The sequence below is a fragment of the Bombina bombina genome, chromosome 1, assembly GCF_027579735.1.
Source record: "Bombina bombina isolate aBomBom1 chromosome 1, aBomBom1.pri, whole genome shotgun sequence".
In the NCBI taxonomy this organism is placed as follows: Eukaryota; Metazoa; Chordata; class Amphibia; order Anura; family Bombinatoridae; genus Bombina; species Bombina bombina.
The window spans coordinates 957,588,988-957,606,184 of record NC_069499.1 but is presented as its reverse complement, the minus strand read 5'-3'; the positions used below and the strand labels follow the sequence as shown (position 1 = coordinate 957,606,184).

Below are 17,197 nucleotides of genomic sequence, written 5' to 3'. Positions count from 1 at the left end.
CAGAGTCAAGATCCCACAAGTCCTACAGAACACGGCTGACATAAAGGAGCCCACAGGAGCTTGCACGCTACCTCCCACTGCCAAACCGCGGCTCACGTAAGCTGTCCGGAATCATACCTGTCAAGCCCACGTTGTTCTTCCCTTTTTCCAGGTGCGGTGAGACGAGCAGAGGTGAGGACAGGTCTCGTGATGCTGAAAGGTCAAAGGCATCCATCCCAGTGCAAGTAAGACAGCCCGCGGCGGTCAAAAGTCTTCCTGTCCATCTACCTACCCGAGCAGCGCGTGTGAGTCTCTCCCCCCTGAGCGGCTCAGAGCCGTGTCTGGCTTTTGAGGGAGTTCTTCCCCCTGGAGTGACCTGCTGAGGCTTGGCTGCTGTGCTGACTGACCCATCCCCCTCCCACCGGTGCTGCGTGAGGGGGACTGGAGTCAGTATCACCTTAGCGAAGAGCCACGAATCAAGGAAGAGACCCCTGTGTTGAAGGGCTAACCCTATCACTTCCCCCCTCTCTCTCCCACCGGTGCTGCGTGAGAGAGAGGGAGACTGTTAGGCAGCCGAAATAAGGCATTGAAGTGTGGAAGCTAACCAGCAGAAAGTAGCCGCTCGTCGCACCTGCAAGGAATCTCACCCTTCAGGACAACCTATGCCGCGGTGGGCAGCTGGCGAAGAGAGGTGAGTTTATTTGACGTGTACAGACCTAGAACTGTTTACTCCAGGAAAGGAGGGAATAAACGTTATAAGCAGCTTTGTAGGTGAAGAAAGGGGAGAAGAGAGGGATAAGGCACAGCTCCTCTAGCATAGATATCAGCCCTTTCTAGGAAGAAGAAGGAGAGGAAGAGGAGAAGGAAAACTCATGTAATAAAAATCAAGTGGATTTTCTAATATCTATACAGCACGGGGAACTGTGAAGTATAGCATAGTTTACTCAAGGAGAACACTGTCCTCAGGCTGTTTTTACTTTGCTAATTGGAATTAATCCCTGAAAAGGACTATTGGAATAAAAGAGAACTCTATGTTTGCTATTTAATGCATTTGCTACTAATTTTCTTTTTCTGCCTGCAGGAGTTCTTTCTGGTTCCTATTCTTTTTGCTTTTCTCTCGCCCTTTTTTTTTTTTTTTTTTTTTTTGGCTAATGATAAATGTTTACTGTCTATAAAATAATAAGTTGATAGTTGGATATCTTCTCATGCACCAGAACTGTCTTGCTCTGTACTGGGAACTGAGAAGTTCTTAGGAAAGCAGAATACTTGTATAACCTGGTTTATTGCCTAGGAATTAAGCCTAAATATACTATTCCAGTACACATTACACCAAAGGAAGGAAATCAGATTTGTTCTTTTTTTTTTTTTTTTTTTTTTTTTTTGGGTGTATGTGTTTTACTTTGATGTTGTATATCCCTGAACTGTCTTGTTGATGTTTAAATTGGTCAAATTGCTTCAGGCAGGGTGCGCCCCAACACCTTAGGCAAGGAAAATAAGCTTGGTAAACTAATTTTTTGTTCAGGTTCTCTGACACAATTAAACGAATAGTAGGGCTAATTTTGTATCAACCTATCACCGCCATAGGCATAAGCTTAAATCATTATGGGTCAGTATACTACTGAAATTAAAAAATAACCTAACTGCCTAGCAGTTCACAGCTTGTAATATACCTAATATTCACAGGATATTAATTTTTTGATTGTTTGGTTATAAATAAAAGAGCGCTAAACAGAACTACAGAAATAGAAAAGGAAGAAAGTAGATTAGAGGTAAATAGCTTCCCCGAATACCACATATGGTTGGATAAGGGGTTATTATAAGTGTCCTGAAATATTGCTAACCTCTACAACAGAATAGATATTTTCTTTTTTCCTCTTTTCGTTTCTTTTGTCTCTTGCTCTTCTGCTTTCTGGTGGGTCTTTTTTTTTTTTTTTTTTTTTTTTTACACGAGCACGTAAATGAATTAAGTAGACACTTCCCCACCTATTCACTCACCTTTTCCTCCCCTTTTTTTTTGAGTCCCTCTCTCACTGGGTAGCAAATACCCCATAATCTTTTTCAATCGCATCACATGGATAAATTTTTTCACAGCCACCCCAAAAATTCTCCCCCAGCTATGGCAGGAAGGCAGAGAGACAAAAAGAATAAAGCACTTCATGAAACCTCGCTTGAGGTTCATACATCTGGGAGTAGTTCCCCAGTAGAGCCACTAGACATCCAGACTTTAGTTAGTAAGATTTCAGAAGCTCTGGCTCCCAAATTTGACGCTTTAAAAATAGAAATAAAGCAAGACATCCTATTCTTATCAAACGAGGTCAAACAGTTTTCACATAGACTCTCCGAGGCAGAGCAGAGAATTTCAGATCTTGAGGACACTAATCTGTCTTATAAAAATAGTATTGAGGCCTTAAACACAACATTATTAAAAATTCAGAACAAAATGGAAGATCTTGAAAATAGATCTAGAAGGAATAATCTAAGAATCATTGGAGTTCCAGAAGAGAAACAATATGAGAACCTAGATAAATTGATCACAGAGACAATACCGAGACTATTACAGATCCCTGAGTCCTCCCCAAGGATAGTTATCGAGAGGGCCCACAGAATAGGGACACTTACTTTAAACAAAACTAACACGAGGCCAAGACCCATAATTGTTAAGGTTTTGAACTTTCAGCACAAAGTGGCAATGCTCCAGGCTTATCGCAAATATCAACCTATATTTTTAGGCGACGTAAAAATTCTTATGTTCCAAGACTATTCAGCAGAAGTTGCCTCAAAAAGAAGGGAGATTGCCCCAGTGTGCTCACGGTTCATAAACCAAGGTGTACAGGCTGCCTTGCTTTACCCAGCAAAATTAAAAATACAAAGGGAGGGACGTACATACTTCTTTGATTCTGCCCAAGATGCAGTAAAATTTTATGATGAGATATTTCCCTCAGGACATGGTTAAAATTAGTTTTGACATTGTTGACAACTTAGATATTCTACTCAATACAAAAATGCATAGGAGTAACGTAAACAAGGGAGGGGAGGGAAGGGAGGGTAGACCTTTCCCACTAGCCTCTCCACAAGGGGATACTGGTGTTTTTTATTTCGTGTTTTTTTTTTCTCTTTTTTTTTTTTTTTTTTTTTCTTCCTGTATTTATTTACAGCCTGACAATATCAATATAGATGGTTATGAGATGCATAATATTCACACAAGGCTTAGATCATAGCCTTTACACATCGCAATGGCTCTTGTTATATGTTGGGGTGTCTCGTCATGTCTTGTGTCTTTTTTTTTTTTTTTTTTTTTCTTTCTCCCCTGAATATATGTGCTGCCCTATTCTTCCATTTTTTTTTATGCAATGATTGACATGATAAAAGGTTTTAAATTGGCCTCTTGGAATATTGGGGGGTATCACATCACCTATTAAACGTAAAACAGTAATAGCACAGTTAAGAAAAATTCAGACAGATATCGCATTTTTGCAGGAAACTCACCTTAAAATGCAAGAGGTTCTTAAACTTAAGTGTTCTTGGGTGAATGAAGTGCTTGCGTCGCCCAGTACCCAAAGGAAAGGAGGGGTAGCGATACTATTAGGTAAAAAGATAAAATACCAGGTTCTCCACACCAACTCAGATCCAGAAGGAAGGTTCTTAATGGTAAAAATTAAAATTGATCAAATACTTTACACACTATGTAACATATATGCTCCAAACGTATTTAGCTTCCCTTTTTGGGAAAAGCTTCAAGCAAACTTACTGTCCTATACAGAAGGTTTTCTGATACTAGGTGGGGACTTCAACATGGCACCACAATTCCCCCTAGACAGGCTAAGGCATAAGAACTCCTCTCTTAGAACCAAAAGGGACAACTTAGAAGCCAAAATGTTTCTCAAACTTTTTCAGAATCTCCGACTTAGAGATATATGGAGGTCATACAACCCAGACTCCAGGGATTTTACCTGCCTTTCCAAGGCGCACAAGTCACTGTCAAGAATTGACCTGATCCTCATAGATGAGAGATTATGCAAAGTAAAACTAGATGTTAAAATTTTACCTATTTGTATATCGGATCATGCTCCAATCTCTTTAGAGTTTTTCTCGAGCAATCCTACTTCAAGATACTCCAGATTTGTTTTTCCCACTTATCTTGCTTCTGACCTTAAATTTAAAAATTGGCTAAACACTAAGTTTCAGGAATACTCTTCCTTCAACAAAGAATACATTAATCGTCCTATAATCTTCTGGGAAGCTGCCAAGGCGGTTCTGAGAGGAGAAATTTTAGCCTATACGATAAACAGGACAAAAAAAATTAAGCTCAGAGAAAGAGAAATCATAAGATCTGTTTCTAACTCTTATAACGCCTACCTATTAGACAAAACACCCAGAAATTGGGCAAAATATACCCAAGCGTTAAAGGAAAGAGACTCCTTTCTCTTACTTAAGACTACACAGAAAGATCTGAAATTCCAAGCCAAATTATATAGGTATGGGAGCAAATCAGGAAAACTGCTAGCAAAATTAGCAAAAAGAGATAAGTGCTCAGCTATGATTGAGTCATTACAGGGGGAAAACAAGACAATAACATCTTCAGAAGATATAATTCAATCTTTTGTAGAATACTATCAGGACATATATTCCTTGAAAACCTCAAATTTACAGGCACGGGAATCTTTTTGGGATAAAATTACATATAATCTGGCACCGTCAGATCTAGTTGAAGCGCTTAATCTTCCTATAACTGAGCCCGAGATTTCAAAAGCAATTCTTGCTCTCTCCTTAAACAAAGCCTCGGGCCCCGATGGTTTACCTAATGAATTTTATAAAATACTTTCCACTTCAATATCACCTCATTTACTTTCTTTATATAATGAGATTTACATAAAAGGCATTATTCCCCCACCCAGTTTTTCTGCCTCAATCACAACCTTAATTCTTAAGCAGGGGAAAGAGCCTGATAGAAAGGAATCATACAGGCCGATAGCATTATTAAATACCGATTATAAAATTTTGTCTTCCATTTTAGCAGATAGGCTGCAAATACTTCTCCCTAGTATTATACATAAAGATCAGGCAGGGTTTATGTCTAAAAGAAACTCGTCAGCAAAGATCAGGGAACTTTTCTTAACTATAGATCATTTTAACAAGAAGGGGGAGAGGGAGGGGGAGGGAGGCGCCCCAGACGCTGCAATCATTGCAATAGACGCGGAGAAAGCATTTGATTCTGTTCATTTTGATCATCTGTTATACTCTCTTCAACAATTTGGTTTACAAGGTAATTTTCTTAATTTTATCGATAATCTACATAAAACAGCATCTACTAGAATATTAGCTAATGGTTTAACTTCTTCAAACATTTTTCTTAAGAGAGGTACTCGTCAGGGGTGTCCTCTCTCCCCCCTCCTCTTTAATATCTCAATTGAGCCCTTTGCCATACACATCAGACAACATCTGGATGGTATTAGGATTGGTGAGAAAGAGATGAAATTAGCTTTATATGCTGACGATATTTTAATATATACGTCTAAAACATCTACGAATGTCCCTAAACTCATAGCAATCATAGAACAATTTGGGGCTTTCTCTGGTTATAGAGTGAACACGTCAAAATCCGAACTACTATGGATTAATCAATCCAAGGAATCTATGAGCAATATCCCATTCAAAATAGTGACTAGCTCCTTTAGATATCTTGGTATCTTGATCTCCTCCAATCCAGATACGTGGTATAATCTTAACATACCTCCGATATTAAATAAGATTAAAGAAAACCTGAGAACCTGGCAAAATCTTCCTCTATCATTGTCAGGTCGTATTGCCCTATATAAAATGGTCTGCCTCCCGAAGATACTATATATTCTACAAAATACTCCCTTGGTTCTTAAAGGTAAAGATGTCTTAGTATTTAACGCTGCACTGAGAAAATTTATTTGGCAGAATAAAAAGCCTAGAATCTCGCTAACTAAATTGTCTCTTCCTAGAGAGTACGCAGGGCTAGCCTTGCCAGATATTAAACTTTATAATCTTGCCTTCTTGACCCGATTGATTTTGGATTGGATTTCAGAAAGAGATTATGTCACTAATAACGAATTGGAAAAAAATATTTTATATCCATTTACCCCTTTAGCTGTACTTCATTGCACGAGAAGCTCTCTACCGAAAGAAATGAAAAATATGAAAACAATATTTAATCCTTTATTAGCTTGGTGGAGAGTGTGTAAACTCCTCAATATCGAACAAAGAGTATCTAAACATATGCCAATAGTAGGCAACCCTCAATTTCAAGCGGGTCTTAATCTGTCTCCTTTCCAGAGATGGGAGGCACTAGGTTTGGGAAAAATGTATCAAATGTTGGATTTTGAAAGGAAATGCATAAAAACTTTTGATACTCTAAGAGAGGAGTTCAAACTATCCCATAAAGAGTTCTTTGCCTACCTTCAAGTAAGACACTTTGTCCTAAACTTAGTTGATAAATTTGGCTGGACTTGGTCACTAGGAAATATAGAGAAATGGCTAATTTTAGCTAAAAATGGCTTAATGTCAGTTTCCCCCATATATCGAGACCTAAATTCTCCAAAAGGCAACTCCAGCTTGGAAAAAATACTCAATAAGTGGGCGGTGGCTCTATCGCAGAACTTGGGGGATATTAAATTAATTCAATATTCACTATCTGAAGTCTCAAGAATCACTCTCTCCTCATCATGGAGAGAATCACATATAAGATTATTACTTATGACCTATTTTACTCCTGAAAAAGCTATGCGATGCAGGAACACTGAATTCAATCGATGTCCTAGATGTTCCTTACCATCGGCCAATCTTCTACATATGATGTGGAATTGTCCAAAAATTCAACAGTTTTGGCTGAAGGTACAATATTGGCTTAATACACTAGGAATTCTCCCCTTGACCCTCTTGCCAGCACACATTATATTTCTATGGAAAGAACCGGAAGATCGAGTAGTAAACACTAAAATAGTTAACTTAGCTGTTTTAGCAGCAAGATACTTAATTTTTAAGAAGTGGAAGAATAGGACAGCCCCCAGTATCCAAGAGGTTAAAAACTGCCTTAAAAAACAATGTATTCTGGAACAAATAGACACCAATCTGGAAGATGAAGGGGATATTATTTTGTTTTTCAGAAAGTGGTCGGTTTTTATTAGATCTCTTCCCTTGAATGAAATTGACAGCTTAATATACCCATTCAGAAATACTGAATTGGTTTTGCTCGGTCTCTGGTAATTTTAATTTATTTTTTTAATTTTATTTTTTAATTTTTTTTTTTTTTTTTATTAATTTTTTTTTTTTTTTTTTTTTTTTTTTTTTTTTTCTTTTTTTCTGTTATTGTCTGTCTTGTTGAGTGTTGTAATGGCTTTGTCGAAATGTAATTGTCTTTTGTCAAGGGGGGGAATACAAAAAATGGAAAAATGTATCTCAACAGTTAATGACGAAGTTCGAGGAGTACTAGATTGAAACCATATGTTAAGATTAACAAGGGCTGAAAGCCCTTAAACTTTACAGAAGAGATTTATTCTTTTCTTATTATTTTTTCTTGTGTTCTTCTGTTATTGTTTTTCACTGTTTTATATATTGGGCATATCAAGATATGAAATGTAAAAAAAAAAAAAAAAAAAAAAAAGATTAATTTTGCGTAGGATGAAAAACAGAGGAGAGATGCGTTTTCAAAGCGCGTCTAAAGCTATACAAGGTTAGAGATATTCTGATGGTAGAGAGAGGACAGGAACAGCCCGTGAGAAGTCTTGGACACGAGAGATGGATGTATAGATAATAGGAGTAAAGAGATGTAAGTCAGAGGTTGATCGAAGAGGATGACTCCGGGAGTATTTGGAGATGAGCAAGGAGTGAAACTGTGCTTTATCAGTTAGTGCTAATACTTTTTAATTGTATGGAGAGCCAGAGTAGAGACTGGCAGAGTTGAGCAGCTGATGTAGATTGGTGAATGAGTCTAGCTGAAGCATTCATGATAGATTGGAGGGGTTAAAGGCGGTGTTTGGGAAGGCCATTAAGAAGTAGACTGCAAAAGTCAATGCATTTCTTGAGTAAGGAAAGGTTGAATTCTGGAAATGTTGCATAGGTGTGCATGGCAGGATTTGGTAAGAGCTTGAATATGTGGAGCGAATGTGAGTTCAGAGTCAAGTGTGACTCCAAGACAGCGGACCTGGGTGAGCTGTTGAGAATAGGGTCTCCAACTGTAAGAGAATTGTCAGGTGTTGGATGTCTCGGAGAGGGGGAAATAAGAAGCAGCTAAGTTTTATACAGATTCAGTTACAGGTAGTGTAAGGACATCCAAGAGGAAATTGCAGAGAGACATTTTGTAATCTGGTTGAGCAAAGAGGGATAAATCAGGAGAGGAAAGATAGATGTGTGTGTTATCAGCATATAAGTGGTGCTGGAAGCCAAAGAAGGATATAAGTTTTCCAAGAGAGGATGTATAAAAAGAAAAAAGCAAAGGACCCAAGACAGAACCTTGTGGTACTCTTACTAAAACAAGCAAACAATCAAATGATTTGCTGTTGAAGGAAACTGTAAATAAGTGGTTTGAGAGATAGGTTGCAAACCAGGAGAAGGCTGTGTCTCAGATGCCAAAAGAATGTAGAGTTTGCAAGAGGAAAGGATGGTCAACTGTGTCGAAAGCAGCAGATAGATCCATAAGAATTTGTAAGTAGTAGTAGTAGTCCTTTGTAGTCCATTTGCTTTAGCTAGTAGCAGATCATTTCTTAGTTTAGTAAGAGCAGTTTCTGTTGAGTGTTTAGGAAACCAGATTTTAGGGGCTCAAGTAAATAATTAGTTGAGAGAAATTGAGTTACTTGATTATTGACCAGTTGTTCCAATAATTTGGAGGCAAAGGAAAAGGAGACCGGACGATAGTTAGAAGGGGGTGGAAGGGTCAAGTAAGGTCTTTTTTAGGATTGGTATGATTGAGGCGTGCTTGAATGTATTAGGAAATGTGCCAGTGATGAAAGACTGGTTAAAGAGATGAGTTGGGGCAGGAGTTAAAGTAGCAGAGAGAGGGAAGAAGTTGTGAAGGAATAGGGTCAAGTGGACAGGTCGTGACACAAGCAGAGGATAAGAGTATAAAGACTTTTTCCTCTGTTACAGGAGAAAAGTAACATAGTTTTATTAATTGGACGTGTGGCTATGTGGGCTAGGTTTGAAGGGTCTTTTATAATTGTGTCAATTTTATTTTTGAAGTAATCAGCAATAATCTGATCAGTGAGTTTAGTAGTGGGCAGAGGTGCAGGCGGACGTAGAAGGGAGTTAAAGGGATACTAAACCCACATTTTTCCTTTCATGATTCAGATAGAACATGCAATTTTAAGCAACTTTCTAATTTACTCCTATTATTCATTTTTCTTAATTCTCATGCTATTTTTATTTGAACAAGCAAGAATGTAAGTTTAAGAGCCGGCCCATTTTTATTTCAGCACCTAGGTAGCTCTTGCTGATTGGTTACTAAATGTAGCAAACCAATCAACAAGCTCTACCAAGGTGCTGAACCAAAAATGGGCTGGCTCTTAACCTTCCATTCCTGCTTTTTCAAATAGAGATAGCAAGAGAACGAAGAAAAATAGATAATAGGAATAAATTAGAAAGTTCCTTAAAAGTGCATGCTCTATCTCAATAATGAAAGAAAAAAATTGGGTTTTGTATCCCTTTAAAGTTTGAAAACAGCTTTCTGGGGTTGGATGTGTAAACATTGTTGATGAATGTGGGTCTGTTTGGTGTGCCTTTGTTGTCGTTGAAAGCATGATGCACAGGGAACAATGTAGGGTCTAGCTTTGTCAAGTGTTGATTTTAGTGCTGAATTATACTGTAAAGCCATAAGGTCTGAGAAACAGAGGGTTGAAATGTTGGAGATGTCTCAGTTGAGTAGAAAAGTCTGTGAGATCCAAGTAATTTAAATTCCTGTAAACCTTTATAGGGGCTTGTGAGGGTGCTGCAGTTAGAATACGATATATGGTTAGTAGATGGTGGTCAGACAGAGGAAAGGATAAGTTAGAGACCTTAGAAATGGAACAGAGATTGGTAAAGACCAGGTCAAATGAGTTGCCTTTACAGTAGTTTGGATATGATGTCCACTGGGACAGGCCAAAAAAGTCGGAAAGGGACTGAGATGTAGAGGCAGGGGGCGTGTTAGGATTGTCAGTGGGTATTTCGAAGTCACCTAAGATGAGAGAAGGTATGTTACAAGAGAGGTGTGGGAACCAGGCTTCAAAGTGGTCTAAAAATGGTGATGCTGGGATTAGAGGAAAATAGATAACATCAAAACAGAGAGCTACAGGGGAGAAGAGACTCTTAGCGTGAACTTCAAAAGATAAGAAAGAAAGGGAGTGGGGTGAAGAAATGCAGTGGTAAATTATGGAGACATAAGGATGCCTACTCCCCCTCCTTGTCTGTCTCCTGGCCTTGGAGTGTGACTGAAGTGCAAACCACCATAGGACAGAGAGGCCACAACAGTTGTTTAGTGGAAGAAAGCTTTTGGCTAAAGTGATTGTGACATGAATAGGTTGTGTAAAGAAGAGAGTTTGTTGCATATAGAGAGTGCATTCCAAAGGGCACAAAAAAATTGCAGGGTATTAACAGAAATTCAGTTAATGAGATTGAGCGGGTTATGTGGGCAAGGTTTTGGAGGTGTCAATCATGGTAGTGAGCAGCTAGAGAAAGAGGGAGATAAGAAATAAGAAAGTACCTGACAGAGGGAGATACGAAATAAGAAAGTACCTGACAGAGGGAGATAAGAAATAAGAAAGTACCTGCTTAAATATTGTCCACTACTTTGTCTACAGAGTCAAAGCTGTATTGTCCTGTGGTACATACCAGAGAATTAAGATTTAAGAGAGAGAGCAATTATACTGGGTGAAGCAGAGAAACAGACAGGGTTAAAGCTGTATTGTCATGTAGTACATAGATGCATGCAACCTAAGGTAGTTTTACTTATAGGTGGTGAAAAATAGTAATTTATATATACAGTATCTCACAAAAGGGAGTACACCCTTCACATTTTTGTAAATATGTTATAATATCTTTTCATGTGACAACCCTGAAGAAATGACACTTTGCTACAATGTAAAGTAGTGAGTGTACAGCCTGTATAACAGTGTAAATTTGCTGTCCCCTCAAAATAACTCAACACACAGCCATTAATGTCTAAACCGTTGGCAACAAAAGTGAGTACACCCCTAAGTGTAAATGTCCAAATTGGGCCCAAAGTGTCAATATTTTGTGTGACCACCATTATTTTACAGCACTGCCTTAACCCTCTTAGGTATGGAGTTCGCCAGAGCTTCACAGGTTGCCACTGGAGTCCTCTTCCATTCCTACATGATGACATCACGGAGCTGGTGGATGTTAGAGACCTTTCGCTCCCCCACCTTCCGTTTGAGGATGCCCCACAGATGCTCAATAGGGTTTAGGTCTGGAGACATGCTTGGCCAGTCCCATCACCTTTACCCTCAGCTTCTTTAGCAAGGCAGTGGTCATCTTGGAGGTGTGTTTGGGGTCGTTATCATGTTGGAATACTGCCCTGCGGCCCAGTCTCCGAAGGGAGGGGATCATGATCTGCTTCAGTATGTCACAGTACATGTTGGCATTCATGGTTCCCTCAATGAACTGTAGCTCCCCAGTGCCGGCAGCACTCATGCAGGTCCAGACCATTAAACTCCCACCACCATGCATGACTGTAGGCAAGACACACTTGTCTTTGTACTCCTCACCTGGTTGCCGCCACACAAGCTTGACACCATCCGAACCAAATAAGTTTATCTTGGTCTCATCGGACCACAGGTCAAGGTTACAGTAATCCATGTTCTTAGTCTGCTTGTCTTTAGCAAACTGTTTGCAGGCTTTCTTGTGCATCATCTTTAGAAAAGGCTTCCTTCTGGGACGACAGCCATGCAGACCAATTTGATGCAGTGTGCGGCTTATGGTCTGAGCACTGACAGACTGACCCCCCACCCCTTCAACCTCTGCAGCAATGCTAGCAGCATTCATAGCATATTATGCTATCGTTCGTTCCCAGATTGAGCGCATCTCTCTTTTTATTTATGTTCCTACATTACTCACAATCCTCTTCCTATCCCCTCGTTACTGTATTTTTTCCCAATGACGTTTAGTCTAACAACCAATCCAAATCAAAGCCATGTGGATCGTTGTTTTTAATGTGCAGTCGTTTATCAGTGCTTATACACATGCACTTTAGAAAGCAAATTACTTGGACCTCCTCAGTAAATCTGATCTCTGCCTGTATAGGTCACCAGGCGTGTGCATGAGTTTCTCACACCCACAGAGAAAAGGGCAAAGGGGAGTACCCAGGATGTAAAAGTAAACAGTAAATCAGATATTATCCTCTGATTCCCTGTCTACTAGGGTAGCTGCCAGTTATTGCACCAAGTAAACAATGCAGAAGTTATGCGCATGCACGGTTTCACTGCTGTTCAGTGGTGCACAACAGCTAATACATATAGAGCAGGTGGGACTACTCTATGCATCACTACACTGCAGAAAAGGAAATTGGGGGGGGGGGGGTGGAGGGAAACATTGTGTCTGACAACAAATAAAACATGAGTTCTCAAGAAATGTAAGCAGTGTTCAACATATGTGTATATATATATAGATGTATTAAAAAAAGTATATGTTCCAACTAAAAGAATAGAAGGTACCACAATGCTTTTTTTTAAATGGATGTCCTGTACTAAATCTGTGGCAGTTGTCAACCAGTGAATGGTATATACCTACACACACTCTACCTGTCACTTTCACTTTTATATAATACATTGTATCATGCTTAGGTGCTGCTCTTTTGCATACATGACGGATTTTTCATGTTTCCACAGGGAGAGAAAGGCTGGCTGCGCATTGTGACTAGCACTTACAAAGGAGGAAAAGGCGCCGATTACAATTTGGCTATTGAAGAGGACTGTGGATATGGGGACCCCATCCTGCCCTGACATTATACCTGACCACAAACCTCAGCTTCTAAACATGTCTTAAAGTGCAGATCTATACAGAAATGTAGTTAGTATTTAACTGGTGATCACAATGCAAGTTAATATCTGAGCTCAGGTGTGTGAAATTTTACATTTATTTTTAAATGAAAACACATTTTTTTATATGTAGCTTCTATTAGTTGATTTTACAGTTCTTTACAATCATGAAAATCAGACTCAGGAAATAATCAAACCTTAAAACAAGTATTTTCTACATTGTCTTTATTGAGATATTGTTAATAGTGTTGATTACTTTAGAATATAATTACCTATGTAGTACAAAAAGTGCCATTTTACATACACAATCTGCATTCTTTTATAACAATTTACAGATGAGCAAGTAACAAATTAAAGCTGAATATGGATATATCTGTAAAATGTAGTTTTCTTCTAGCTTCTGATCAGAGATTTACACAACATCAAGTATTCAGAGACATCTGTATAAATATTCAGAATTGTCTACCAACACAAATGCATTTTGTATAAAGATTTTTCATTCTGGATTTTGTTGTTAAGTAATAACCAACATTAAAAACAAGTTTCTGATTTGTCAACATTGAGCTATGTGTCCTAGAATCTATAATTACTAAGACAGTCTACTCTTCCTGCAGGTAATAAAAATCTGACTTTACCTTTCTTTCAGCATATAGCTCTAACAACACATTATATACACCTTAAAAAAGGTAAAAAATTGATAATGCTTAAAGGGTCCTTCCAGCCAAAACTAAAAGGTACATCAAGGCATTTCAATTTTGGAAAAAAGCATTTTTTGCTATATACATGCATTACTAATGATCAGTTTTAAGTGAGCACGTTTACATCTGCATGTGAACCGTGTAAATATGATTCATAAACCAGCATTGTGAATGGGGCATTTTCTAAGGCCATGCCTTGTATTGTGGATGACTCAATGTACATGGTACAAGTCACTGCCTGCTCTATGAGCAGATAGATTGTTTAAAATGCAGGGGCAGAAAGTATATTTAGATATGCTTCATTGAACATGCACAGTAAAAGCTTGCATTGAAAATTGTGATAGCTTTTACTAAATTTACTTGAAGCATTTTTGCCAATGCAAGCACATTGCAAAAAAAAGTTTATATTAAAAAGTGAAATGCACTGATGTGCATTTCAGTTTGGGCTGGAATGTTCCTTTAAAGGCATAGTAAAGTCCAAATTAAACTTTCATGATTCAGATAGGGCATGACATTTTAAACAACTTTCTAATTTACTTTTATCATCAAATTTGCTTTATTCCCTTGTTATTCTTAGTTGAAAGCTAATTCTAGGTAGATTCATATGCTAATTTCTAAAGCCCTTGAAGGCCACCTCTAATTTGAATGCATTTGACTGTTTTTCAGCTAGAGGACGGTAGTTCATGTGTTTCATATAGATAACATTGTGCTCATGCACTTAAAGTTATTTAAGAGTCAGCACTAATTGCCTGATATGCAAGTCTGTCAAAAAATCTGAGATAAGGAGGCAGTCAGCAGAAGCTTAGATACAAGGTATATAAAGAGGTAACAAAAATTATTTCTATAACAGTGTTGCTTATGCAAAACTGGAGAATGGTAAATAAATGGATTAAATATCTTTTTAAACAACAATAATTTTGGTGTTTACAATCCCTTTAAGCCTCACAACTATGTTATCACAATGTACAGAATGAAATGCATTTATTTATATTGTTTTCTACAGTTGAATTTCTGCACTAAACGATAACTGTTACACTTGCCTAGGAAGGGAAAATACAAATGCTTATTTCTCCAACATAGGTGTGTCCGGTCCACGGCGTCATCCTTACTTGTGGGATATTCTCTTCCCCAACAGGAAATGGCAAAGAGCCCAGCAAAGCTGGTCACATGATCCCTCCTAGGCTCCGCCTACCCCAGTCATTCTCTTTGCCGTTGTACAGGCAACATCTCCACGGAGATGGCTTAGAGTTTTTTTAGTGTTTAACTGTAGTTTTTCATTATTCAATCAAGAGTTTGTTATTTTCAAATAGTGCTGGTACGTACTATTTACTCAGAAACAGAAAAGAGATGAAGAATTCTGTTTGTATGAGGAAAATGATTTTAGCAACCGTAACTAAAATCCATGGCTGTTCCACACAGGACTGTTGAGAGCAATTAACTTCAGTTGGGGGAACAGTTTGCAGTCCTTTGCTGCTTGAGGTATGACACATTCTAACAAGACGATGTAATGCTGGAAGCTGTCATTTTCCCTATGGGATCCGGTAAGCCATGTTTATTACGATTGTAAATAAGGGCTTCACAAGGGCTTATTTAGACTGTAGACCTTTTTTGGGCTAAATCGATTGATATTAACACTTATTTAGCCTTGAGGAATCATTTATTCTGGGTATTTTGATATAATAATATCGGCAGGCACTGTTTTAGACACCTTATTCTTTAGGGGCTTTCCCAAAGCATAGGCAGAGTCTCATTTTCGCGCCGGTGTTGCGCACTTGTTTTTGAGAGGCATGGCATGCAGTCGCATGTGAGAGGAGCTCTGATACTTATAAAAGACTTCTGAAGGCGTCATTTGGTATCGTATTCCCCTTTGGGTTTGGTTGGGTCTCAGCAAAGCAGATACCAGGGACTGTAAAGGGGTTAAAGCTTAAAACGGCTCCGGTTCCGTTATTTTAAGGGTTAAAGCTTCCAAAATTGGTGTGCAATATTTTCAAGGCTTTAAGACACTGTGGTGAAAGTTTGGTGAATTTTGAACAATTCCTTCATGTTTTTTCGCAATTGCAGTAATAAAGTGTGTTCAGTTTAAAATTTAAAGTGACAGTAACGGTTTTATTTCCAAACGTTTTTTGTACTTTCTTATCAAGTTTATGCCTGTTTAACATGTCTGAACTACCAGATAGACTGTGTTCTGAATGTGGGGAAGCCAGAATTCCTATTCATTTAAATAAATGTGATTTATGTGATAATGACAATGATGCCCAAGATGATTCCTCAAGTGAGGGGAGTAAGCATGGTACTGCATCATTCCCTCCTTCGTCTACACGAGTCTTGCCCACTCAGGAGGCCCCTAGTACATCTAGCGCGCCAATACTCCTTACTATGCAACAATTAACGGCTGTAATGGATAATTCTGTCAAAAACATTTTAGCCAAAATGAACCCTTGTCAGCGTAAGCGTGGATGCTCTGTTTTAGTTACTGAAGAGCATGACGACGCTGATATTAATATCTCTGAAGGGCCCCTAACCCAATCTGAGGGGGCCAGGGAGGTTTTGTCTGAGGGAGAAATTACTGATTTAGGGAACATTTCTCAGCAGGCTGAATCTGATGTGATTACATTTAAATTTAAATTGGAACATCTCCGCATTTTGCTTAAGGAGGTATTATCCACTCTGGATGATTGTGAAAATTTGGTCATCCCAGAGAAACTATGTAAAATGGACAAGTTCCTAGAGGTGCCGGGGCTCCCAGAAGCTTTTCCTATACCCAAGCGGGTGGCGGACATTGTTAATAAAGAATGAGAAAGGCCCGGTATTCCTTTCGTCCCTCCCCCCATATTTAAAAAATTGTTTCCTATGGTCGACCCCAGAAAGGACTTATGGCAGTCAGTCCCCAAGGTCGAGGGAGCGGTTTCTACTTTAAACAAACGCACCACTATTCCCATAGAGGATAGTTGTGCTTTCAAAGATCCTATGGATAAAAAATTAGAAGGTTTGCTTAAAAAGATGTTTGTTCAGCAGGGTTACCTTCTACAACCCATTTCATGCATTGTCCCTGTCACTACAGCCGCATATTTCTGGTTTGATGAACTGATTAAGGTGCTCGATAGTGACTCTCCTCCTTATGAGGAGATTATGGACAGAGTCAATGCTCTCAAATTGGCTAATTCTTTCACTCTAGACGCCTCTTTGCAATTGGCTAAGTTAGCGGCTAAGAATTCTGGGTTTGCTATTGTGGCGCGCAGAGCGCTTTGGTTGAAATCTTGGTCGGCTGATGCGTCTTCCAAGAACAAGCTACTAAACATTCCTTTCAAGGGGAAAACGCTGTTTGGTCCTGACTTGAAAGAGATTATCTCTGATATCACTGGGGGTAAGGGCCATGCCCTTCCTCAGGATCGGCCTTTCAAGGCAAAAAATAGACCTAATTTTCGTCCCTTTCGTAAAAACGGACCAGCCCAAGGTGCTACGTCCTCTAAGCAAGAGGGTAATACTTCTCAGGCCAAGCCAGCTTGGAGACCAATGCAAGGCTGGAAC

General features: G+C 38.9%; 1 protein-coding gene across 1 annotated transcript in view; it reads left to right on the top strand.

Moving 5' to 3' along the window:
- Window positions 1-13,534, top strand: part of CTSZ (cathepsin Z) — a 48,601-nt gene extending 35,067 nt beyond the window's left edge. Inside the window, exon 6 of the mRNA XM_053705200.1 lies at window positions 12,822-13,534. Within this exon, the coding sequence (XP_053561175.1) occupies window positions 12,822-12,935 (114 nt within the window). The 3' untranslated portion in view covers window positions 12,936-13,534. The remainder of the gene's footprint in view (window positions 1-12,821) is intronic.
- Window positions 13,535-17,197: the final 3,663 nt, after the last annotated feature.